The 25,733-nt window shown below is 45.8% G+C and overlaps 1 protein-coding gene across 1 annotated transcript in view; it reads left to right on the top strand.

Moving 5' to 3' along the window:
* Positions 1–25,733, top strand: part of SLC12A8 (solute carrier family 12 member 8) — an 838,951-nt gene that overhangs the window by 644,388 nt on the left and 168,830 nt on the right. The window contains exon 6 of the mRNA XM_078682439.1: positions 18,960–19,073. Within this exon, the coding sequence (XP_078538565.1) occupies positions 18,960–19,073 (114 nt within the window). The remainder of the gene's footprint in view (positions 1–18,959; positions 19,074–25,733) is intronic.

A 25,733-nucleotide genomic window follows, 5' to 3' on the forward strand; every position in this document is an offset into this window, starting at 1 on the left:
ATGAGGGTGGCCTCACATAGCGATAAAATAATTTCTCACCTGACTTTGCACAGACATGCACCTGGAGTTCAAGCTGCCGCAGTGCCAGTTACGCACTGCTGGCAAGTTCGTAGTCAGTAAGTCACCCCGGCCTGGGGTGTTAGGGCAGGCTTCAGCAGCTCCTAAAAGTGAGATACGGTTCCTATGGCGCTCTTCTGAGGCTTGATCATCTGGAGTAAGGGAATGAAGGAGGTGCAACACTGTAAATCTTTGCTGCTGAATAGGGAACTTGGATTAGACCAGCAAAGTCATGCACTTCCTAGGCAATTCGCCCAGGATAAATAAAAGACACCTAGGTGCCGGCAGAACAGGAGAAGAGTGCACACGCACACGGCTCGGCTCTGATCAAGGGGCCCTACTACACGTGCGCATAGAAGTGGCTGCAGAACTCCTCCCTCCTTCAGCCTGCTCTCTCAACAGCTAAACCGTAAACCATAAGGTGGGTGGAGACTGCAACATCATTGTGCCGTGGTTGCCACCCTCTACATTTATCTCCCTTGCCCTGCCTGTCGTTCTGCTGTATTTATCCATCCCTGAGTCAAATCAGCCAATGCCCCAGTACGAGTCTTAGAACTTAGGGGCTGAAGGTGAGATGCCGCTGCGCATACAGAGTGCTGCAAGCCTCGCTTACTGCGCGCCAATAAAAGCATTCAAAGATTATATCACACATTGGGTAATTTGTGCGTCTGAAATGTTGAACAAACCGCAACATTAATATAGCATAAAAATGTAATGCAGTGAAGGCACCTTCAATGTGACATTGGAAAACGAGTAAAAGATTCTAGTTTTAAAAGTAACTGCAAAATGGGGCACTTGACTCAAAACGGTAAACTGTTAACCATTTATGGAATGTTTGGGCCAATTACATTGCTAATTTCTGCAAAAACACACACAATACGTGAACCAATTTCTTACCTTGCTTTGTGGGGAATTCGACCTTGAAGCAGAGCCCGGTAAAGTATCTCCTTTCTACTTCATGGAGTAGAACAGGGGCGTTAGAAGCCATGCTTAAAATAGCAACGATTACCATCGTGAAGTCACTAAGCCGGGATGTACCTCAAGGGCGAATCACTGCATATGCCTGCCCGGCACATGAGTTGCCCCATCTCCCCAAATACTCGATAATACAGGTCTGTGATGAGCATCTCTTTACTGTATTTTATTTTCGCTCCTCCTGCTTAATCTCACGTAACTCATAGAGCAACACCCCTTACGACTCTTATTACCAGTTGTTCAGGCTGTGTACAGTGCAGGTGGGGGCCCCCTGGTGCTTGGGGCCCCCCCGCACTGCGCGGGCTGCGGGGGCCTGTTTTACACCCCTGTAGAACCCTCTGTTCACCCACTCATGCATCCACCTTTCCACCTATCATTCACCCTGTTGATCTCTTGGTTTCTTTCAGTCCGTCCATCATTTTCCCTCTCTACCTTATTGATCCATTCATCCATCTGTGCACCCATCCACTCACTATCCACCCAGCCAACATCCATCTGAGCGTCTGTCCATCCACCATTTAACTATGCATTCATACACCGACCTAGTCAGCTAGCAAACCCAACATGCTTATGTCCGTCCATCCATCTATCCAGGCAGTTCTCTCTGCCAGTTGACCACGTTGCTAATCGTTTCATGTTCCTATGTGTCGTCCTGTCTTCTACCTGCTTGCTCTCTCTCACTCTTTCTTTGGATCACGTCACCCTCTATCTATTCTGTGTATTTACGGTCTACCTAACTGTCTCTCCCTTTGCCTGTCCTTGTATCCTTTCAATCCTTCTCCCTCCATCTCTCTCTCTCCCTCTCTGGGGCATTGTTCTCTATTGATTATTCTCTTCATTTCTCCATGAACAAGTTATTGAAGATGAATTCGGCTGACCAGGGTTCTAATCCCAGCTTCAACACTTGATGTCAAATCTTGTGATTTTAGACAAACTACATTAAACCCGCATGCCTCCAATGATATATTATATTTCCTTGAAAAGCAGCAGAGTTTGTCCAGATTATGTCTGGTTTCAACTAGGGCGACAACCAGCACCGCTCTGTGCAGAGACCCTCATGCTCTTGGTAAACAACAAAGCCTCTTTTAAAGACGTGTGAAGTGCTCAGGTGCCGCTGGCAGCTCAAAAACTATATGTGTGTGTGCCCGGGAAGCTGCCTCAGCCCGAGCTGACACACAGGACGGGGGGGGCCTGAAGCCCGTTGAACCCAATGGGTGTTCCGCACCTGGTATTTGCGCCATATGTTAACTCCAGGTGCATGAACACTGGGCCACAAGGAAGGGCTCGGTTGAGGTGGTATGCTCCCCGGGGTACTGCTACAACCAACTGGTACATACTACCAAACGCATGTACTCCTAACGATTTCCACCCATAAGCATGTTAAATTTATTCACTTCCAATCAAAAACCTTCTTTCACTGGGGCTGTGCAGTCATACCTTTCTACAGAAGGCATGACACGAACACGTAAGGGCCAGCTGCAAGCGCATGACACATGTATGCTTTCATATCCCGTTGCTGCCCTCGAGGACAGGAGCCACAACAGGAAAGGAGCACACATGGAAAATTCAATGTTTCCATTTACTATCCAACAGTACTTCAATAAACAGTCACCATAGCCCCAGACTGAAATAGCAAACGGTGCTCACCTTAGAACTGGTCTTGAAGCCAGATCCAATGAGGCTTGACTGAGGCCTTGGGCCACCTTGTGCCTGCGCACGTGTGCGGTCTAAACACAAGCTGTTGTGCATGCTCTGCCAGGGCTCTCTCCCTTCATTCTCCTGGCAGGCCTCTCTGACTTTATTCCCCTGCCAGGCCGCTCACTCCGTCCAAGCGTAGAGGGGCCTGTGTGGTCTCTGAAGGTCATGTCCAATTCCATCCGTCACTCGGGTTGGAGGTAGCAACATATCTTTCACTTAAAATATTGGACAGCCAAGAATCCATGCACCTGGCAGGGCACACAGAATGCACAAGGTTGTAACAGAACACAACATACTATACCATAACACACAATAGTATTCCACAACATAGTGAACCATAAAGTACCTAACTCTACCATAACATACCATATCAAACCATAACGGTACTTAATATAACATGCTGTATCATAACATACTGCATAATACCACAAAATACCAGGCAATACCATAATATACCATAACTTGTCGTACTATGCTGCACCATGATATACCGTCCATACTCACCACATTCCATGACAAACCGGTACAGTAAAAATATGATCCAACTCCATATCATAACATAACACAAAATACATACAGCACCAATCTCTACCATATAATATCGCAACACACCATACTTTTCCCTAATATACCGTACCTTAAATGACCCTAATGGAATGTACCAGCCCATCTTGTGACCTACCATAACACAGAACACCATATAACATACAGTAAAGTGATCAGTGACTCTGGGGAGCCTTTGGCCTGAACTTGGTTGGTCCTCTTACTGGGACACGGTGGGGGAGGAGGTAAGCTGTTGTGCCCACACACAGCCGCAGTAGAGGCAGAGAACCTTTGTGTACAGCGCCCTGGTGCCCTTGTTTCCTATCCAAGACAGGTGCTCCTTACATGGGCATTGAGCTCTGCGCGATTGGCTAAGGGCTGCAGAGGAGGCTGAGTCAGAGTGACACCCATGCTGCCGCCTGGCTGTGTGGAGGGAGGAGGGGGGAGGGATGCTGAGGCAGACGGCAGAGAGAGGAGTGGTGGGGCCACGAGGGCAGCTTTACCCGAACTCGGGAAGAAGACAAAGAATAGTGCCAGCGACAAAATAAGGAAGTGACGCTGCAGCACTGCAGAATACAAGTATTTAGGGATTTCGGGAGAGCCCCGGAAAGCATCGGCGGCCGAGCATCAGGATATAACAGGAACAGAAACAGTAAAAGAATTGTGAAAAAAGATGAAAGTGTTGTTATGAAGTTTTTGTAACCCCCCTGCAAGCGCAAGGAGCGTGTTTGTAAAGGTGAAAGTGTTGTTATGAAGTTTTTGTAATCCCCTGCAGGCGCAAGGAGCATGTTTGTCAAATGCGCATGCATTACCTCTTCCGCTCCATGAATAGTAATGAAGGCGCTATATTACGTCTCACAGCCTCCAGCTTGCCCTTTCTCTCCCCGACCATTCTGGACGTTCCCAGGAAGTGAGCATAGTTTTACCCGGAATGAAGCAGTCAAGGGGAAGGAGGCCGCTGCCGCGCCCTAAGAAGGCATCTTGAAACCTGGCGCCATTACGCCAACGAAAGCTGCTTGTTTATATTTGCATCATGATTTCACTTTTAGTGAAAGCGCGATGCAAATATAAACAAGCGTGTCTGGAAGAGACGCCGTGCGCGAGCAAAAGCGATGCTGTGCATGAGCTAAATCTCCAGTCAGGGTGGGAGGGGCCTAAGGGAGACAGGGCGGACATAAACCCCACTTCCAAAGAAGCCCGACACAAAACCAACGACAATAGATCTCGCTAAGGCGAGCAGCGCATGCGCTGCAACGCAGGCGAGACCTAACAAGTATTTGAGTTTATCATTACTGTGGTATATGGACAAGATTTGACGTGGTTTTGTGAGATCTGAGCATGGCAAACACAAGCATTATGGACTTATGGAAAATTAGCAAAATTATGAACTACTGTAGCACTGAATCGAGCGACTCTCCTGCGGTCAGAGTAAATTAGGTTTGGAATTGTGACTATATATATTATGATGGTTTTGTTATCGTGTGATTACTACCAATATCAAATGAAAAATTATGCACAGCAGTTCAGAGTGACTCCTTGCTTAATAATATAGGGAGTTTATGTGTCAACATGGTGTCTACTCAGTCGCCCACCATAGGGAAGATAATGTTGTTGTTTTTTTTACATTGGATTTTAATTACAGAGAAGACAATACATTTTAAATATACCTGCTTGTGACAGTTCCTTGGCAGGTGATGCAGATTTCTGATCTGGTTCTATCTGGATTCCATCTGGCCTGCATCTTGTGTGGTTCTAAAGAATGTGCGAACCTGATGCTTTAAGTCATGCTCCACAACAAAATTCATCTTTGTAGTACTGGCACAGATTGAGACGGCCTCATGAAGACTGGTAATGAATGCCCAGCTTTGATTTCTGGCACAGCTAATTAGGCTCATGCATATAACACATGGAGTATATGGTTTGTGTACAATATATAACCCTTGTTTTGCGTCAAGATCAGCCCCCCTCAACCTCACCTCTAGAATTGCCCTTTAATTACCTGCCTTTTCTGGCTGCAGCATTCTGTAAATGTATTGAGAGGTTAAGACCATACCACCCTTGGGTTCTGCTTACTATAAACATAGGTCGCATCTACCTTATCTGAGATCAAGACATGTTTTCAATGTCAGTTGGTTATGGTTCATGTCGTCTGCCTGGAGTTCTTTCACTATCCACAGGAGGGCATTTATTTTTTATATAGAGCGAACTTGACCTGCAGGATTGGGAGCGCTTTACATGAGCACCAGTTGCATTACACAAGGACACATTCATTTTTTTTGGTTGGCCCAAGAAATTATTTTCACAGAATCACAGGATGTTGGACCGATGCTGAGACTTGAACCTGGTTTCCCTCTCCCCCCTCCCCCCCCCGTTCCAAAGACAGCAGTTCTGACAGTTGGGTCACATCTTCTCCAAGGGCGGGCTTGGCCTTCAAATCGCTTCTGCAGTGTATTGAGTGGAGTTGTTTATTACTGTGTGGGTATCAGCTTAAACTAATATGTGAAGCGGCTCAGCTCAGGCTACTGCTTCCCACAATGCACATATCACATGTACCCTTTTATGGCAACGTATCGACTTCCAACTACAGTATTTTGTGACTCGAACAGGCGTTTTGTTTCATAATTAGCCCATCCAGTACAATACCTGGGTGATTGCACGTTACAACAGGCTAGTGTGCAGTTTTTTTTCAAACAGCTACATGTTATGTTATGTTATGTTATGTTAATTGAGGCTTATTGAGCGCACTAACACCCGAAGGTTTCTTGGCGCTAACTGGAAAGACATGTGAATGAACAGAAAATAATTTATTCAGGAAGGGTAAACAGAAAAGTCTTAAGGAGTTTCCTGAACTGAAAAAGGGAGTTGCTAGATTTAATAGTCAAAGGAAGGGAGTTCCAGAGCCTGGGGGCAAGAAAAGCAAAACGACGGCCTCCAAATGTATGAAGTTTAAATTTGGGGATGACAACCAAGTGATGGGAAGCTGAACGAAGAGAACGGGCAGGTTGGTACAGGGTAATCCGGGATTTCAGAAAAACAGGACAAGGACAGTGAAGGGATTTGAATTCCAGGCAGCCCATCTTGAAGGTCGCTCTCTCCTTCACTGGCAACCAATGGAGCCTGCGAAGCAGGGGCCTTGCCGATTGCCACTTAGGGATCTTGAATATGAGGCGGGCTGCCTGGTTTTGGACCACCTGAAGACGGTGTAAGAGGAAGCGTGGGAGTGCATGATAAAGGGAATTAGAAAAATCCAGGCGCGATATGACAAGGGACAAGACGACCTGACACAGGGCCGCGTGTGGGAGTAGGTGCCTGATCTTCCGGATTTTTCGGAGTTGAAACATACACGAAGAAATCGTGGCACCCACTTGGGCCTTAAGTGACAGTTCGGCATCGATTGTCACCCCCAGACTCCTGACGGACTTGAGGGGTGTCGGGGGGGAGCCCAAGTCAGGAGGCCAGAACTGCGGGCCCCAATAAGCGGCACTGGCACCAGGAAGGAGTAGCTCAGTCTTTCCAGGATTGAGTTTCAATTGATTCTCATTCATCCATTGATGGATATGGATCATAGCGGCGTGGAAGTTGTTAGTCGCCTGAAGAGAATCAAGTGGAAAGACGAGCTGCAAATCGTCAGCGTAATTGAAGACGCTGACGTCCCAGTTGTGAAGGGAGGAAATTAAAGGACGCAAATAAAGATTAAATAATAACGGGGAGAGTGAAGAACCCTGGGGAACACCGCAAGTGATTAACAACACGTGTATTCCTAATGCGGCATGGCGGAAGACATCAAATGGCAGCGATACGTGTTGCGAAAAAAACTAAACGTAATTAATACATGACAGAATGTGCATTAAATGCAAGCGAAATGGTAGACGCTCCTATCAACCAGTTCCAAATAGGGGTTTTGCTGGATTCGGATTCTATTATATTGGTATATGAACCTCTGTAGAGAAAATTCCATTAGCATTTTAGGAAATGATTATTTGCGTCTATTGTTTTCAGTTGGTATTTTTTGTAACAGTGGAGCGTACCCTTTTTGTTTTGTAACATATAAATCCAATGTCCAATGTAGCGTGTTACTATGACCCAGGAGAACCAGTTTGCAATCGATTGGCTGGACCTCCACCAGTGGGGCAGTCGTGTTCAGCTGAGCCAGATTGGAGGCTATAGTTCCACCATGCGCACACCTGGGTGTGTGTTACATTTTTAACAAACAGGAAGGAAAAGGAACAATAGTGAAACCTTAAAAAATGCTGATTGTTTCTGCGAGAGGATGTGGCATAACATCCAGACCTGCCAACTTTGGTACAGGGGAACTGGGTTTGAGTCTCGGTTCTCCCTGTGCCTACAAAAAAAACAAGCATTGACGCCGAAGACACGCTCAGGAGAAAAAAAAAAAAGAGTTCCCCAAAACGAATCCATAAACAGAAAAGCAAAACAAGACCAGTAAATTGGGTGGTGCGTCTGGGAGTAAACAAAAGACAAACAGGAGGGACAAAACGGGGGTTTAACCACTAGTAAGCAAGCATTTTTAAAGGACAATTGAAGTAGCCAAATAAAATCGAAGGGCGGGCTGTGAACCCACAGAAGGTATACAGCATGTCTTGAAGGCAACTTATGTGCTGCATAGGCTCAACCTAAAAAATGCTACTAAAACATTGCTTGCCAGCTCTCCATCTCAAGATCGTAAGTATTGTAGAACAGCCCATTAGGAATAAGTTGAACAAAAACTCATTGCTTAAATTTTCTTAGCATTCATTCTGTCTGCTCTGAACACTGCAAGTGTCACCACTGCATCTGCAAGGGTGCGCCCCTGAATATCGAATCAACTTTGTCCATGGATTAGAATATCAAAAATAAAATATCGACAGGTAAGTAACGTATATTTGTAAAGTGCACATTCACCACGAAGAGTATCTTGGCTCTGAATGACAGATGTTTATTGTTACCCAACTCAATGTTCCTCATATTATCCACTTCGGAAGAATGAAAGACTGAGTGGAACCGACAGGATTTGAACCTTTGACCATGAGGTCAAACACAGGTCCCTATAGTAGACGCATTAGTCCACTAGACCACAAGACCCAGCTAGTGGGTCTATGTTTGCTATGCCTAGCTCCACCTATATGCATTTATGCAGTACATATATCAATGTGGATGTGGAAGTAGGAGCAGTACATCTATATTTCCCTATATACACTTACCTTTCGATATTTTGTCCCTCGCTATTCTGTCCTTGTAGTAGGCCACAATATGGTTGGCATTAAATTGTAGCAGTACAATCATCTCCAAGGGGTCTATTCTTCTGTACAACTGGTGTCTCTGCAAAAAAAACATAAGGTATTACGGTGGTTGAGACGCTGTTTGTTTTAATGGGAAGCCATCTGCTAAGATTGACCAAGACTCACTGTCAATCATGGTGTGGCCTAGTTTAATAATGTATGTATGTGGTTTGTGAAATCATGCGCAAGACAACTTACAATGGCTCGTTTGCCTCTTGGCCCTGGAGACACAGATGCTTGCTGGTTCAGAAATGGCGGTTCTAAAGTTTCATGATGAATTAGGCAATGCGCTCAGTCTCCACACCTCGAAGAAGAGAAGAGAAAAGGAAGGTGAGCAGGGACGGGAAGTATGAGTCCAAGAGTGACGTAAAGGTTAAAAAATGCAGTGTCCTCCCGTCTCCTCAGCCTCTGTCATGCGCTCTTCCTGACACCATTTGCTCATCATTCCAGCAAGCACGCAGGTACACCACAGAAACTGCGCCATGTCCTATCTACGTAGTGATTTATGGAATTTCCTACTCATCTTTTCACAGAGCGCCGAGTGTCACTTATGTTTTAGGAAGCCTTGCGGATTGTATATCCGTTCACCTTCTCAGTAAAAGCCTCTGGTCGAACAGTTCTGTCAATCTGGCTAATGCTGTGCTTTACATATCTTCATTAACATAAGGTAACCTGCTGAGGTAACGAAAGAGCTTCGAGCAAGGGGTGTTATGCAGCCCCTGCTACCCCTCAGTGACCACCAACCTTTCAAGGGGCGCCACTCTGCCCAAGGGTAAAGAATAGCTACAATATATGGGACACTAGGGCGAGGTGGGGGGGGGGGCTCCTCACATTCTGCAGGGGGTGGGGAGGGCCCATCATTTTGCGGTACGCTACTGGCTTCAACCATCCAAACTACCTGCGCCACCTTGCGTGAATACTTTGCATCTGCCACTTTTTTTCCTCTTCCGAATACTTTCTGTACTGTACATTGCGGGCAAGTCTTGCACGTTGATGGGTACCCAGCTTGGAAGTGTAGGAGTTTAAGGTGTCCGTTGCTTGTCATGACATCATGCACCGCTGACCCCCTTGCTCCCAATGTGTGTGACAATCCAACCTCTTGTTGGTACTAGTGAGCTCAGAGCTGATCCAGAAAGGAAGAGTGGTGGCAACACTGCACACCTCTGAGGCATGCACCGTCTTTAAGGCATAGGAATTCCACAGAGAACAGTGATGTACCATGCAGGTCATGCGGATACTGTACCATGTTTTAAGCCCTCCCATGCTCGAGTCACAGTGGAGCTGTGCTCATGACGAGCTGAGCTCGTCATAACGGCCACGGCCCGCCCACGCGCGGCTAGTTCCGCCTGTGCGGGAGAATTAATGAGTGGGCGGGTCTGTGACGAGCTGAGCTCGTCATGAGCACAGCTCCACCGTGAGTCATGACGAGCTGAGCTTGTCATGAGCACAGCTGGGCCGCGGTCCCCCCGCCCCCGCACTGTGGGGGGATTACCCCAGCTGCCATGGGGTTAAACAGAGCTGGGTAGGTGCTCTTGAAAAATTATTCTTACTATATTATATGAATGGATAGTACTGCATAGAGTACGTACAAGTTTATACTGTCCTCATACGTATATGGAGTGCAATATCATATGCGTTATAATGTTTCGTTTATTGAGAAAAATCCAACATAATATCCTCATGTAGTCATTTGGAGCCTGTAAATTACAGTTACCAACTCATCATTCATCGTCGCTGACACAGATGCTGAATAACACCGGGCTCATTGCACAGTAAGTAGTGATGTACTTGCTCTACTTGCTTAAGACGGGTGCTTGATTCAATATGTAGCATACGGTACTAAACAGACATGCAGCTTCTCATGATAGGGCTGACCACTGTAATAATCTTGATTTTAGACTCTTGGTGGTAATTCTTGGCGTATTGTAGGCATCTGAGGCATGATGGTGACCACCTCATGCTTAATGAATGTCACTGTCATTGGTCACTTTCTCTCATTGATTATGACATGCACCTGATTTAAAAACTTCAGACATGGGCCCAGATCTTGAATAGATGGTTCTCTGAGAAAGAATGAGAGTCTATGTGTAAGGATATACCTAAAATTGATAAAAGTATCAGACGCAGAGTTTAATTTTAAGCGAATGTATTACTGGTACATGAATCCATATATCTAACAGACACTGATTATTGCTGGAGATGTACACAGGAGAAGGGCACGACAATGCATGTCTGGTGAAACTGCTCTTTTGTGCAGATCTTCTGGAAGGAGGACCTCATCACATTCTGCAGATCTTGGGTTTCTCTTAGTGGGTCTCCTAAGGCAGGGGACGGGCTTGGCCACTGGTTCTCTCAGGGCAGTCCTTTGGCAGCTGACAAGGACAGCACAATATGGCAGTAGCGTGTTAAAGGGGAAAAGAAGGAATCCCTTAGAATAGTGAATTGGTTTGGAAGATTATGGCACCAGTTTGGTCCCCGCTTGTATCCTATCCCTATACAATAGAGAATCACTTTTTTTACCCATGCTCTGTTTTGTGCACTGCAACTGTTAGTATAATTTCCTATACAATACCTGCCAGGTTGACGATAGGCCTGAAAGGGGGGAGTTGGACGACTCATTTCTATAGGAGTCTTAGCTGAACACGCATCTAACTTGCCTTTGTTATCAGATAATCGTTTAGGGGGAGGACGGGGGAAGGGGGAGTTGTATAACTTGGTTTGTTCCCATGCCTTCGGTTATGCTATTGTACATGTAACTGTAATGCGCCGATTCGGTTTCATTTTTAAATCCATTTTATTTGTGCATGCCCTTTTCTTTTTATGTGATTGTTACTGATTATACCTTCCAGTGTTTGTTGTACACATTTCAGTAAAAATCACAATCATCAGTGATATTTTCACTTTCCGATTCTGTCTCACCCAATTCGAGGATTGGATAGCTGACATCATTCTATGGTTCAGTCTCAAAAATACAGATGATGTCACATCCACTTTCCCCAAAAAATTGACCTTACAGGACTCATGCTAGATGTTTTTTCTTCTACTCCTCAGAAAAATGTCGGGGTTTTACTATCAACAAAACATTATCACTTTCATCTCACATGAACAACCTAGCCCAGTACACCAACTCCTTCTTTTATTCACTCTGGAAAGTACCCCCCATTCTCAAACTAACTGCAACCTGCTGCTAATGCCCCAACCAGGCCTCACCTGGACTGTGCCCTTTACAGGCTATCTGGTGCACCGCAGGCCTCTTGTTCCAATGAAGGCTGTACTTCATTGCACAACAACACCAAAAACTTTGCCTAGCCACCTACATTTAAATCCACATTTTATGGAAAGTTGAAAACGCTCACTGTCAAATTCAACAAGGTACTTTTATTTATACCAAACAATTTTTTCAATTTTATCAAAATTTGTCGAAGGAGACACATCAAAGCACACAAAGACACTTATCTATTATACATATTTACACTCTACAAAAATATGTGACATGTGATCATTAACAAATGAATTTATACAACAAAACAGAACAATATTGACATGTATAAAAAACAATAATGTATTAAATGAATAAACCATAGAGGGAAATGGTGAAGAAAGAAAAAGAACACAGACAATTTATGAATATTTCTGCCGCCAGCAGTTGCTGATCAAAAGAACTAATTTCCAATCTTATCCTTTCTAACTAGCCGACGCGTTTCGAATCCAGTGCACGACTTTCTGGAGTCTCATCAGGGCATAATTAGTCTGTCTGTTGGGGACAATTGGAAAAAGGAATGTAAGTTATTTTGACTGCTGAACTCACCTTCTCATTGTGTGGCACTCATACTGGAATGAAACCTACCAAAATTAAAGACGGAGTTGATTCAGGGGACAAGGCACGCTGAGTCTGGCTATGTGGGACTGGGCTTGGGCATCTGAGGGTACAGTCAAGAAAAGACCAAAGGCCACCTGAAAAAATCAGAACAATAAGCAACTACCGGCGTATGTATCTGCGCACAATATTTAAGAGATTTATGGGCAAAATACCTTCATTGATTTGAAGGGGGGGCCCTGGCGACGATCGCCGTTCTAGCTTGGTGTCCTGTCTAATGTTCTCAGGAGAAAAGGGTCGTCAGCGCTGAAACCAGAAGAGAACAAGAAAAAGGGTTTTGATATATTTTCTCTTTATAAAAAGAAACCCTAAAAGGGCGGGTTTTGAGTCGTGGCATACCTTATATTAGCGCCGTTCGCAAGTGGCTTCTTCACGTGTCGAGCTTGCAAGAGATTGATTGCTCTAGCTCCCGTTAGTTGACGTTTCCGCTGTAAATAAATGCGGAACAGTAATCTTTCTAAGATTCTTTAAGCGCGCGTGTGTTTGTCGACAAAGCTGAGCGCGGCAGATTCCACGTACCTGTCTCAGCCTCAGTCCCAGTCTGCGGTGTTCTGCAGATGAACAATGCAGGACCCGGAAGTCTTAGCCCGGGTAGTTGACTCGTTGGAGTAGCTATTACTTGTGGGAATTGTAGTTTATTGTATCAGCAAATGCCGATAGTGCAAAACCCGGAATGGAATTTACGCAGATGGATTAAAATTGTACTACTTGGGTGTCTAGTACAGAAATTGGTTGAAAGAGACAGTTAGAGACAAGCAAAGCGACCCCGGCCACTGCAAGGCGCCAAGGCAATGGATGTTATTCACAATCTAGCAATTTCAGAAAGACTATTAAGTCCCTTCTGTACTTCATTGCACAGCCCCACTGACCTCTACCAAAAGGAAATGTGACCACATTGTTCCAGATTTCAGGGATGGATCTGCAGTGGCTTCCATTGGAGCCCATGAGCACGTGTAAAATAGGTTGTGTTGTGTTGTGTTGAAAGCTCTCATGTTTGGAAAATTCACCTTTCTGAGCAAACAGTTGACCATTTCTGGCCTTTAGTGGGGACTCAGAGGTAAAGACAGATCTATATCTATACTACTATTATAAAGAGAGAGCTGAAACCTTTGAGGTGGGTAATCTCAAGAAGTACAGCACCAATCACATCACCCAATACAGCATTGTAAAGGGGAGTTGCAGCAGATGGACATAGGCTATATATCTGGCCACCATATACATTACAAAGGTCAAACAACCTTAGCGGTAAAGTAGTCCTTGTGGGCGTTGGCGTTCTGCTGTCAGTGATGGGCGTGTCAAAGGAGCGTGGGCGTGTCAAAGTAGCGTGGGCGTCTCAAACTACACTTTGTGGGCTTCACCGTTGTAAGAGGGGCCTGGCCCAAAACAAAAAACGATAATAAAATATATGCGCACATTCACGCTCCATTACTGATACTGATAACACTCACAGTACTTGACGCGCTAACTAAAACAAAGCTTTACTCATTTGCGAGCCTCGGCTTTGGCAGAGGGGGCTGGCATAAAAAAAGGGCCGCGGCTTTCAAAAGCGCACTATTCACTCAGCGCAACATTCACCCCTTTGTGGGCGTCAATGTTGTCAGAGGGGCCGGGGCTGGCATAAAGAAAGGGGCGCGGCTTTCACAAGCGTGAAATTCACTCAGCGCCACATTCACGCCTTTGTGGGCGTCAACGTTGTCAGAGGGGCTTGGCCCAAAACTACAAACAATAAATAAATGGCCGCCGATTTCACTGTGCAAGCCCATTCACGCTCCATTAATGATAACACTCACAGTATTTGCGGCGGGAACAAAAACAAAGCTTCACTCATTTGTGAGCCTCGGCGTTGTCACAGGGGGCAGGCATAAAGAAAGGGGCGCGGCTTTCACAAAGACGCCGGAAGCATTGCGGAGAGGGGGAATAGCGTCCTTGGAGTTGTGGCGTTTGGCAGTGACGCTATGTGGGGCGTCTAAGTGCATCAAGCAAGTCTTTGGGGAGTACGTGAACCTACTAAGGCACACGCCCTCAGTGTGCATGCCAGGACTGATCAGGGGCGTCGGCAGGAGCGGACACACACGTTCGCATTCTGCGGAAAGGACAACAAACCGCAGAGCACACACTCACCTTCCGCGCAACAGACAGAGGGGTTCTGAGCAGCCGCACAGGCAAGTCGCATGAAACAATAAATGTACTATGCAAAGAACTTTTAAAAAAACTTTGCCTTGCCTATTCTAACCATTTAAGACATTCTTTTTCGTACCCGGACAACATCAGGAAAGGCTGCTAGTTATATATGAAAACCTCTAAATTCAAGACTTCATCAGCCCTAAAATAATCCTTCACTGACGCTACAACCAAGCCGTGGAACACCCTACACTATACGAACTCAAACGAACCTCCTCTCCTGTGCAATTCTCAAGTTAGTCTGTTCCCATTCCTTTAATTTGATGTATATTCTGCATTCCTTACCCCTCTTATTTAAAAAGATTATTTGAAACTTTTCTCATATGGCATAAAGCGTAACAATACCTCATAGTGGCATTAGCGCTATAGAAAAGGGTTAAATAAAATAATTTGGGACTTTCTCTGAGTGTGACAATTGTACTGAAATTCACAAATGCTGGACACTCTCAAACTGGGCTTTTCGTATACTTGGATGAACATCACTGGAACTCATTCTGCGTCTATTTCAGTAGGTATCTGTTCTCAATGTCCACATCTACATCTAAGCATATCCTCCTCAATGTGAGGTACGAAATTAGCGATTTTACACAGACTGGCGAAAAGGTAGTATCTTAGAGAAATCCGCGAATGCTGTAGTGGGTGCTGTAAAGAGTCATATCCTTAAACTAGCATAAGACAAAGCCAATAAGTCTGGCCTTGGCATGCAGGTGCAGTGCTTATTTCTTTTTTACATTTTTTCATGGAAAGTTTGTGACACAAAAATAAAAAGGAAAGAAGACAGACCACCGCCTAACCGTGGCTACCATATGCTTTCAAATAAAATGCTAAATTTAAAAAAAGCATTGACTGACATGCCTTTTTAGGTTTCGCCTCGCCGAAAGCTGCGTAGCAGACTTTCGCGCAAGGCGAAAACTTTTGAGAAGAGTATGTGGCTTGGTCACCGCCTCTCACTTCCATTGGCTAGCTCCATAAATGGAGGCTAGCCATTGGAAGTGAGATCTGTCCGTCATGGTCCGAGGCAACTCGTGGGGGTTCCTGCGATGTTTTTCTCATCCTGCCCCTTTTATCACGTCATGCGGCTGTGGGCGTGCGTTTTTTTTTTTTTGTAAAGCTTTGTTTTTGCCATTTCGTAAGTGTCCTTTGCAGGGGTGGGTTGCGCGATGTCCTGCTGTCCGTTCCGCGATGTCCCGCTGTCCGTTCCCGCCCCCCTCCCGCTGTCCGTGTGCCGGTTAACCCACCCCCCTCCCACTCTCGTACCAGCGACCAAACATGCAGTGTGTGTTTACAGAGGGGTGCACACATGGCCTCCGCGCTAGCGTGAATGCTTTTAGAGAGGGATGCACACTGCAGCCTCTGGGTATGTGCTCGCGTAAATGTGTTTTGGGAGGATCACGCACAGCCTGGGTCTCTGTGCAGCACACCACTTGTCTCGTTGCTTTTTTTGATGTATCTATGTAGATTGCTGCGCACAAACACTGGCTCTAGCTTCTGTGAACGCCCCGCAGAGACGCAGCACAGCCATTCTCGTGACTTAAGGGCTGGAACGGCCGACTCTGAAGCTGGGGATCCGCGTTCGAGTCTTGGCAGCCTCGACATCCTGTGTTTCTGGACAAATCACTTTATCTACCCCTGCCTAAAAATGAATGTGTCCGTCCGTAATGCAACTGGTGCTAGCGTACAGCGCACTGATACTTTCGGGTCGAGTTTGCGCTAAATAAAACGGCAAAATAATCACAATGTGTACTCGTGTGCATAGTACAACCCTGCTCACCGCTTTTGTGGATGTCCATGATGACATGTCCGGCAGGTTTTCTATGTCTGCATTTTGCTCACACATAGATATGCCTCTTTCGTCTGCACCAGTCTATCAATGATGTGTGGTCATTTCTACATCACCTCGAACACCACCCCTCCCGAGTGTCATCTACCACGACCCCCTAAGCCCCTTTCCCCCATCCCTTCACTCTTGTCTCGGCTCTATACTTGCCAAACCTTCATTCCAAGACGCCTTCCAGTTACCCCAATCTCTCAGTCCATCTCCCCTTCATTTCCTCCTCCCTGCCTGTCTCTCCTGAGTCCGTCTTCTCCTCTGGTGCCCCTTCTTCCCACCATCAGTTCACGACCCTTCGCCTCACCTATCCCTCCAACACTCCACACAGACCCCCGCTGCATCCCGTCTGTTATTCAGCTCCAGCCCCTGCCGAGCCTCAGCCAGGCTCCCTTCCAACCCTCTCATCCTATCCTTCTCACATCTCCTTCACTTCGTCCCTCCTTCTCTCCACTACCCGGTTTTACTCAGCCATTCTTCCCTCTGCAGCCAGCTGGTCCGGCCCCCTTCCTTCAGCTCTCCTGCCGTTTCTTCTCTTCATCTCCTCCCTCGTCTCCCCCTTCCATTCCGGCCCCTTCCCTTCGTACCCACTTCCTACGACCCTCCCTATCCCTACACCCAATAACTCTATCCCTCCCTCGCCCTTGTATACCACGTCCACCATCCGTCCTTGGCGCCCCATCCCCCTCCCTACGACCCCCCTCGTCCCTCCTTCACCCCATCTCTTTTTGCCCGCCATCCCCCATTTACAGCATAATCTGAAAAAGTGTGGGCAGAAGGTGAGGTGGGGAGCTAGAAGGGGGAAGAAAGGGAGAGCATCGGGTGCTAGAAAAGTTTACGCTATATAAAACTGCATTAAGTAAAATAAATACTTGCACCCATTCACAGCATAATCTGAAAAAGTGTGGGCAGAAGGTGAGGTGGGGAGCTAGAAGGGGGAAGGAAGGGAGAGAATCGGGTGCTAGAAAAACTCGAGGAAGATTACTTCATATAATTTTTTACACATCGTTTTATTTTATTTTAATTGTAACGGATCTTTGTGCAGAGTGCAGAGTGAGTGTGTAAAGTGCAGAGTAGTGAGTGCAGAGTGCAGAGTAGTGAGTGTGCAGAGTAGTGAGTGTGCAGAGTAGTGAGTGTGCAGAGTAGTGAGTGTGCAGAGTAGTGAGCGCGCAGACTAGTGAGTGCAGAGTAGAGAGTGCAGAGTAGAGAGTGCAGAGTAGAGAGTGCAGAGTAGAGAGTGCAGAGTAGAGAGTGCAGAGTAGGGAGTGCAGAGTAGGGAGTGCAGAGTAGGGAGTGCAGAGTAGTGAGTGCAGAGTGACTAGTGAGTGCAGAGTGACTAGTGAGTGCAGAGTGACTAGGGAGTGCAGAGTGACTAGGGAGTGCAGAGTGACTAGGGAGTGCAGGGTGACTAGGGAGTGCAGAGTGACTAGGGAGTGATAGGGAGTGCTAGGGAGTGCAGAGTGACTAGGGAGTGCAGAGTGACTAGGGAGTGCAGAGTGACCAGGGAGTGCAGAGTGACTAGGGAGTGCAGAGTGCTAGGGAGTGCAGAGTGACTGCAGAGTGCTAGGGACTGCAGAGTGACTGCAGAGTGCTAGGGAGTGCAGAGTGACTGCAGAATGCTAGGGAGTGCAGAGTGACTGCAGAATGCTAGGGAGTGCAGAGTGACTGCAGAATGCTAGGGAGTGCAGAGTGACTGCAGAGATTAAGCTAAAGGCAATGTAAATGAAAATGCCATTTATTTATCTGTTTTCAAAACCAACACATAAATACAAATGTTGTCATTTACAATGCCAATAGCTCTAACTTTTCCAAAGGCGAAACCATTGCATTGTAAATGCTTGTTTACTAGTGTTACCTAAAAAAACAACACAAAAACATTTCAGTTGTGTCATGCACTTTACCTTTGTTTATGGTGAAAAAAGCAAGAAGAAATCTGTACCCAACGAAGCACTCCAGTTACAGGCAGCTACTATGTCACTTACACACTTTATAATGCAACTTTAAAAATTATCCCATCCTGGGTACTTGACGAGCGAGTTAAAATAGTTTTTTTTTTAAAGATGATGCTCAGAAATAAAGTTCGAAAAGCACTCCTCGAAGGAGCTCTATCGGAGCTCTATCGGAGAGGGATTGGAACTGTTTTTTAAAAAATTTTTTATTTCAAAGTATTTTATTGGGGAAAAAAAGTATATTACAATACAGTACAGTAGTGAAATTGATTGTCGATCGCTTGGCTGAAAACAATGTGCATTCAAATTGAAGAGAGCCGGTAGGTAAAGTGAGCTGACCCATTGCCCCTTCTATATAGTATGTAATGCATTATTTTACTTAAAACAGTAGTCTAGCGAGTAGCTGTCTCAAATGTCAGACCTAAATAGAGCTTGGGCTTTGTTACTACATCTAATAGGGGGGACCACTTTTGCAGCCTATGAATAGAATAAGAAGTGCTTAGGACATATGTTCCATGTTCATCTTGCTGTCATTGCTTATGTATTGTTTTCTTTTCTTTGTTTATCCTCAGAGCATGGTTTTGTTGGCTACTCTGCAGAGCTTCTTCGCAATAACACACTACCAGACTACACTGAAGGAGAAAGCTTCTTTACCGTATTTGGTGTATTTTTCCCCGCTGCTACAGGTATTAAATGGATTGCTTAATAATTTACTGTCTTGTATGTAAATCGTTCCGTCACTGGCACCATTCTTGTGCAGAACTGGCAGATGAATATTACAGGGGCAGACATTTAGTTTGGAACATGGTGAAAAAAAGATGAGGTCAAGCTATTTCCAGGAGCAGCCGCAAAGTAGATGCTGTGTCTTATGCACTTTATATTCTACCAGCAAACAACACTGGTGACCATGACATGCACTGCAGGGTCTGTAGCACCTTTTAGACATGTTTTGCTTAGTCACCAAGCTTTATTTAACGAGAAGGTGTGATTTACTCCTGGGAAGCCACGAGTAAATCACACCTGCCCCCCCCAAACAAAAAATGTATTTGGGCTCGGTGTGGGGAATGGCCAGTGCCAGTATAAAGAGTTGAAAATATATTGTATTTTTATTACACAATTAGAGATTCTGAATTTCATCTTACCCTAAAAATACGGCTAAAACCGCACTTTCTTTTTTTTAACACTTTTATTGACATAAAAAAAATAACAAAGCAGCACTTTCAAGTGTACAGTAAATTCCAATGCACTTACATTGTATGGCGTCCAACCAAATGGAAAATTCACTGCTGCTAACGCTAAAACCAATAATGTGAAATATAAAGAAAATCACCATTGCAAATCAAAATATATGCATGTTTACGAAAAGTCTAGCGATAAATAAATGGGTGCTTCCCAGGAGAGGTATATTAGGCATAAAAGGATGAACAAATAAAAAGTGAGCAAAAAAACATTCCCCGCCTCCTTTCCCCTTTGCATGATCCCCCCTCTCCATGTGAAGATAAGCAATCAGGTGATGGTGTCAGGATGAGGCATGTCACAGGGAGCACAACAGGGTCAGAGCGGAGCCCAATAATGGACTATAAGTAAATCAGGAGAGCCGCAAGCATAACTGGGGACTCAAATACTAGGCCATGGAGGATCCAACAGGAGGAACACAGCCAAGGGAATAATTAGCTAGGGGTTTCATCTGCACTCTCAGCCTAATCCCCCCGGAAGTCTGCCAGAATTACATCCCACTCTGTCCCCTGTTCTAATGGGTTCCAGCCCTGGTGTGCTTTGCGAAGCAGAGCAATACCTTCCCAGGTTGCCGATCGTGTCGCGTATTCCTGCCAACTTTCAATCCGCAGATCCTCAGTGTTTTTCCAAATCATAGTGATTTTACACTTAGCCAACAAAAAGGCTAGGCCAATAAAGCGGTTAGTGATTCTGTATTTAGCAAGGCGAGGTTAGATGCACAAAACACAAAACCAGGGAGAAGGAGTCAGAGCGCGGTCAGTTGCCGCCACCAAAAGGCGCGCTACCTCAGACCATTACAATGTGAAGTGGGGCATCCCCATAGCATATTGAGGATGTCTTCAGAGGTGACTCGGCAGCGTGGACATTCAGGCGATGTCGGGGGGAAAGTATATACTAAGTTTCAAATGTGTGAGGTATGCGTGATGAGGTGGATCAGCTTAATGCGAGCATTGCAGGAAATTTTGGGTGCCGCTTCACACATATTAGCCCAATCGCCATCCAAAATGGGGGCTCCTAGGTCTTCTTCCCAGTGATCCTGCAGCACCACAAGTGGGGAACAGGCATCGTCCCTTATGGCCACATAAAGATCAGAGACTAGGCGATGGACCCTGAAGGTGTCACAAAGGAAGCAACAGCTAGGGAGGGATATGGGTCCTACCCAGCGCTAGACCCAAATTATATGTATAGCCGCTGTCAGGGTGGCATACAGCAGACATTGTCCCGCTGCAATATCATAGTCCGCGCATAAGTCATCAAATGACTGCAGCATGCCATCAGCATACAACGCGCCCACCATGTCCAAGCCTGCTGTCTCCCATTCTAGCATGCAACCTTCCTCAATTCTCTGCAATTGTGTAAGCAAAGCCCTCAGTGACAAATTCGGGGACTAGGGTGACCGCATTCCCACCCTAGTAAGAATGTGCATCCAACATGCCTGGAGAACTGTTTAGTCATGGTGACCTTAATGGATGGCATGTCTCAGGTTAAGCATCAGTTAGTAGTAGACCATTCACTGCAAATGGGCCAACCAGAGCAGAGCCCGACACCAAGTGTTCACTTATCTCTAACTATTTCCAGCGTTAACTCCTTCGTGTCCACACTGAGCACTGTCATAAATGCTAATTTATCCAAAACAGCCTAATTGTTTTATACCAAATAACAAAAAACATGTTTCTAACTAATAAATAGTAATTAAATGTACTTTCTCATGTCTTAGTTAATAATACATGATGATAATACTTTCTAACCAAGGTTCTAACTTTTTGCCAAATTTGGTTCATTTTTTCAGACTTTTCTTCTTGCAACGCAAGCATACATTTATATATAAATTTCCATGGAAAATCACACTTTTGGGACCCACGCTTTTTTCTAGGCCCCTGCTTGACAGATTGACACAGAGCTTTCCATGAAGGAGCCAAAGTCAACACACCTCCATTTTTAAAAGTTTTTTTTCAGATTTGTAAAACGGTGGCAAAGTTATTAAAGACAGAAGAAGTGCCTCTCCTATGAAAAGTCTAGCCTAACTAGAATTACAAAGTGGCGACATAACAGGTAAATGTGTAATATGGGCCTATATTGTCGTCAAACAAGATCTGGTGACATTTACAAACCACAAGGCCTGAAGACTGAGTAGTTTATAAATAACACTTGAACCCCAAAATGGCAATACAAGACCAGTTACACGTCACTAGTTATGCAATTTTTATATTGCATGATTTATTAATTGATTTTACTAGTCCTTAGAGAATTTAAGAGTCCTCCGTTTAGTATTCATTGTTTGTCTGAGTGCAGCTATGGCAATATTTTGAGAAATGTATGATTTGTTGGTTATAATTATGGTTATGTAGTATTAAAAATGTGTGTTATGGAACAATGTGTATTATAAATTACATTTTAAATGCAAAGCACATTGAAATAAACATGCATTCTAAGATGATCTTTTGTTTTGTAGCATGTTGACACTGTAGAGAAGGTTTATCACACCATATATAAAGAAAGAAAATAGAGTGCAATGTGGGACAGTGTAACTTTTTTCTGACAGTGTTCTGCATTGACAAAGTTCATTTTCACACACTGGAGAGGATTAATTGGTAGAGTTTGCATCAAAGCATGGACTAGAAAGGATGAGCCTTGTCAGATGTGCTGATTAATGTTCAAAGAACAGCACTGCCATTGCTAAAGCATTTTTTTTGCCACTGAAAGAAAGACAAAATGCTGCATTTAATTTTTTTATTTGTTTGGGGAAGCTAAATATCATGCAAATGAATGAAGCACTGTGCATTACATTAAATAATTTACAGTTACACACCTTTTCTGGAAAATACAAGCTTTGAAACCACTGACAAACATCAATAAGAATGCGTAACATATATAAAACTCAGTCACCCCTGGGTAGTTATAGATAGGTCTGCGTTTCCATACGAAAACCATTTTTTGTTTTACGAAGAACTTTTTACAAAACTTTCCCGAAAATAATCTCATCATCTCAGCTCCTTCCTGGTGATCCCTCAAGAAGGGGTCGAGAAAAAGGGAGGGTCTCAAAATGCATTTTTCCCATGTTTTTTTCTACAGGAAAATTGAACAGCCATACTGCAAAAACTGCTGAAGGTATTTACCCTAAATATGACAGAAAGCTGTATCTTGGTCCAGAAAGCTTGTGTTTTATGATTTGGTGTAAATCTATTCAGTTGTTTTTTAACAATTAATGCTAAAAAAAACGTGTATACTTCACACAGTAGAAAATCTGCGGACCTGACAGATCTCAGCCTGAGATTTGATTGGCTGCCACCATATTAACAATATTTGGTGGCAGCCACCTTAGGACTCAGAACTCGGTCCTAGAAAAAAATGGTTAAAAAATAAAGTATAATGGGGCAAGGTAGGGATACCCTGATCCCAAAGGCCTGGAGGTGGGAGGATCCCCAGAGGGACACAGTCTGGGGCCAAAACTGTTGTTGTTTTTCCCCAAAAAGATGTTGCTGCTAATTTGCAGAGGATCCATGAATCTTTGTAAGAATTTTTTAAAAAGGCACAGGATCCTGCGCTACAAACAAAACTACTGGGGGGGCCAGGATGGGAAGACACTCCCAGGGCTGAACATTAAAGGGGAAGGGACATGCAGACCCCTTCCTTGACCCTGAAAAGGCCCCAGGGATCAGTTGCATTGGGGCCACATTTTTAGAAATGGGAATGGGTTGCTCGCCACCCTCCCAGAACCATTGAATGGCCCTGGGAACCCTCTTTCTCCTTCCCAAGAGCCATACAGAGAGAGTGTCATGTGCTCCTCCCTGGGGGCATCAAAGCTTTTTCCCCGCTGGCGCTTTCGAGCGGGGAAAAACACAAATTGCGTCTGTCCCGCCGAAGCAAAAGAAAACAGTTGCTCCAGCAGGGTGTGAGCAATGATGGGTGCAGGCAAGGAAGTGGAAGAGTCTGCTGGGACACTGGCCCTCTCCCTGCAGCCCCCCAATGAGGGACATGTTGTGGTGTGCCCCAGGAGGGTACCAAGGCATCTCCGGTAAAACATTTTTTTAAGAAGATGTTGGCTCTTGCAGGGAGCAGGTGGGGCAGGGTGGCCTTGGGGCTCCCCCCACAGCCTACAACCTTAAATATGCTTTGGGGTGCCCCGAGTGGGCATTAGTTCTTTCCAGAATATAAAAAAAATAAAAATGACCATATCCTGCACAGCACCTTGCAATGGGGCCACTTGCCCCAGAGCCAGAGGGGAAGTGGGGGTCCTGGGACTCTTCTTGGAGCCCCCCAGGGAAAATTATATTTATGGGTCTCCCTGGACACCTAAAAAACATATTGGAAAAAGTGAATATTAAATGAGCGGCCAGATCTGCTCATTTATTATTCACTGCTCCTACCAAGGAGAACCCCATGATTACCTAGGGCATTTTCAAAGAGTATATTATGTATCTAATGGCTCCTCTAGAATATGCAAGGGCACCACCAAATATTGTTTTTAGGTCTCGCGCCTAGCATTGCATTGCGCAGCACTGATCGCGCAGCGCGAGACCTCATGTAGGGGCTTCGAAAGCTCACCACATGCTAGTGCGAGTGGTTTTGTTATCGTTGCAGGCTATTGGGCATTGCATGCGTCTTTCTAACAGAGACAGCACGCAATTGGGCAAATGCGGGCGTATGTCCCGCATTTGCCCTGCCCTTGGCCTATTGGTGTCTGTTACCTGCACGGCCGACATCTGTTTTGTATTATTGTGCCCGATAATGCAAAACAGATGTCTCGCTGTGGCGCGCGTGCACCACTTCTGTGCTTGTTGCTACTGCGAGTGAGATGCACCGCGTTGATTGGCATCGCTTGCTGCTAAGCCGTGTCTCTTGGAAGGCTGTCCCCAGCTGCGCAGTTGAATGGAGGTTTGGTGTTGGCGTGGTGTGCCGAGGACCTCCCTGTGACCCCGAGGTGGCAAAGAGTGTTGGTTCAGTGCATGTGCAACCTGTCTCTGTGTGCACAGCCTACCCCTGGCCCGTGCGTCAGCCTGTGTCGGTATACAGTGTGTGTGCTTTGCTTCAGCACTGTCGGTGTGTGCTGACCTCCCCTCGTCCCCCGGGCATCTGCAGTGCTCAGCCCCTCTCCCTCGGTGGATGTGCCGCCCTGGGCCCTATTGTTGAAATGCCCGCCCTTCCCAGCAGTCCCTTGTTGGCTTGTGGCCTGGGTTGGCCTGGCTCCCGGTGCTGGCTTTGCTGCATTCCGCCATGTGCGTTGCCTCCTCGCTGGCGGAGAGGGCCTCTGTGTGCAGACAGCAGCTGCTGGAGAGCTGTAAGGCAGTAGCCTGGGACCCGGGACGACAAGGCCCGCCATGCATGTTCCAGCTGAGAAGAGTCCCGGACTTATACCCGTCCCATGTGGCTGGACTGGTACGCACCTGAGGGGGTCAGCTGCTTAAGGGTACACCCTTGGGGCATTTTTGCGTAGTATATGCATCCCAAGTGCACTCCAGGGTCTCCACTGCGCCGTGAGGGTTCCTGATGCATTGTGGGATCTTATTGGAACCCCTACTGCATGCTGGATCTCCTTGGATCCTGCGAGGCACGCTGCCCGCTCTTTTAATGGTCCTTCCTTGTCACGGAGGCACCAAGGTATCTACTGTGTCGAGGCATCCCGCGCTCATGGTGCATCTTGAAGCAGCGCACCTTGGCACTTCTTCTGGACCCCGAGGGCTTCTTGCTGCCCCTTCCGAGTCCCACGTGCACATTGGAATTTCATCTGTGATCTGAGAGTCTCTTAGGTATTCCACAGGCGCATTTGTTATCTCCTCCCCTTCCAGTGGTTACCTTGATGTCCCTTCTGTATCTTCGGGGTGACTTTCGTTATAACCCCTTTTACCAAACGGAGACGACTTGGTGAAACCGGCACAATGCAGGCGCTCGGAGAACCAAGTAATAGGGATTCTCTGCACTTCAAGCAGTGAGAGGGTGGTGTAGAAGATGCTCACTGACACTGGTCCACCAGGAAATGTCCCTACTGGCCTTACTTAAAAGGCCTATAAATCGCCATTGGGGCTGGGGTGGAGTCAGTCACTCATCAAGGCGCCTCAGCATTTCTTACGTTTAAGACGCCAAGAAAATGAGTACCTTTGCCTAACAGCACT

The sequence above is a fragment of the Lissotriton helveticus genome, chromosome 3_1, assembly GCF_964261635.1.
Source record: "Lissotriton helveticus chromosome 3_1, aLisHel1.1, whole genome shotgun sequence".
NCBI classification, from domain to species: domain Eukaryota; kingdom Metazoa; phylum Chordata; class Amphibia; order Caudata; family Salamandridae; genus Lissotriton; species Lissotriton helveticus.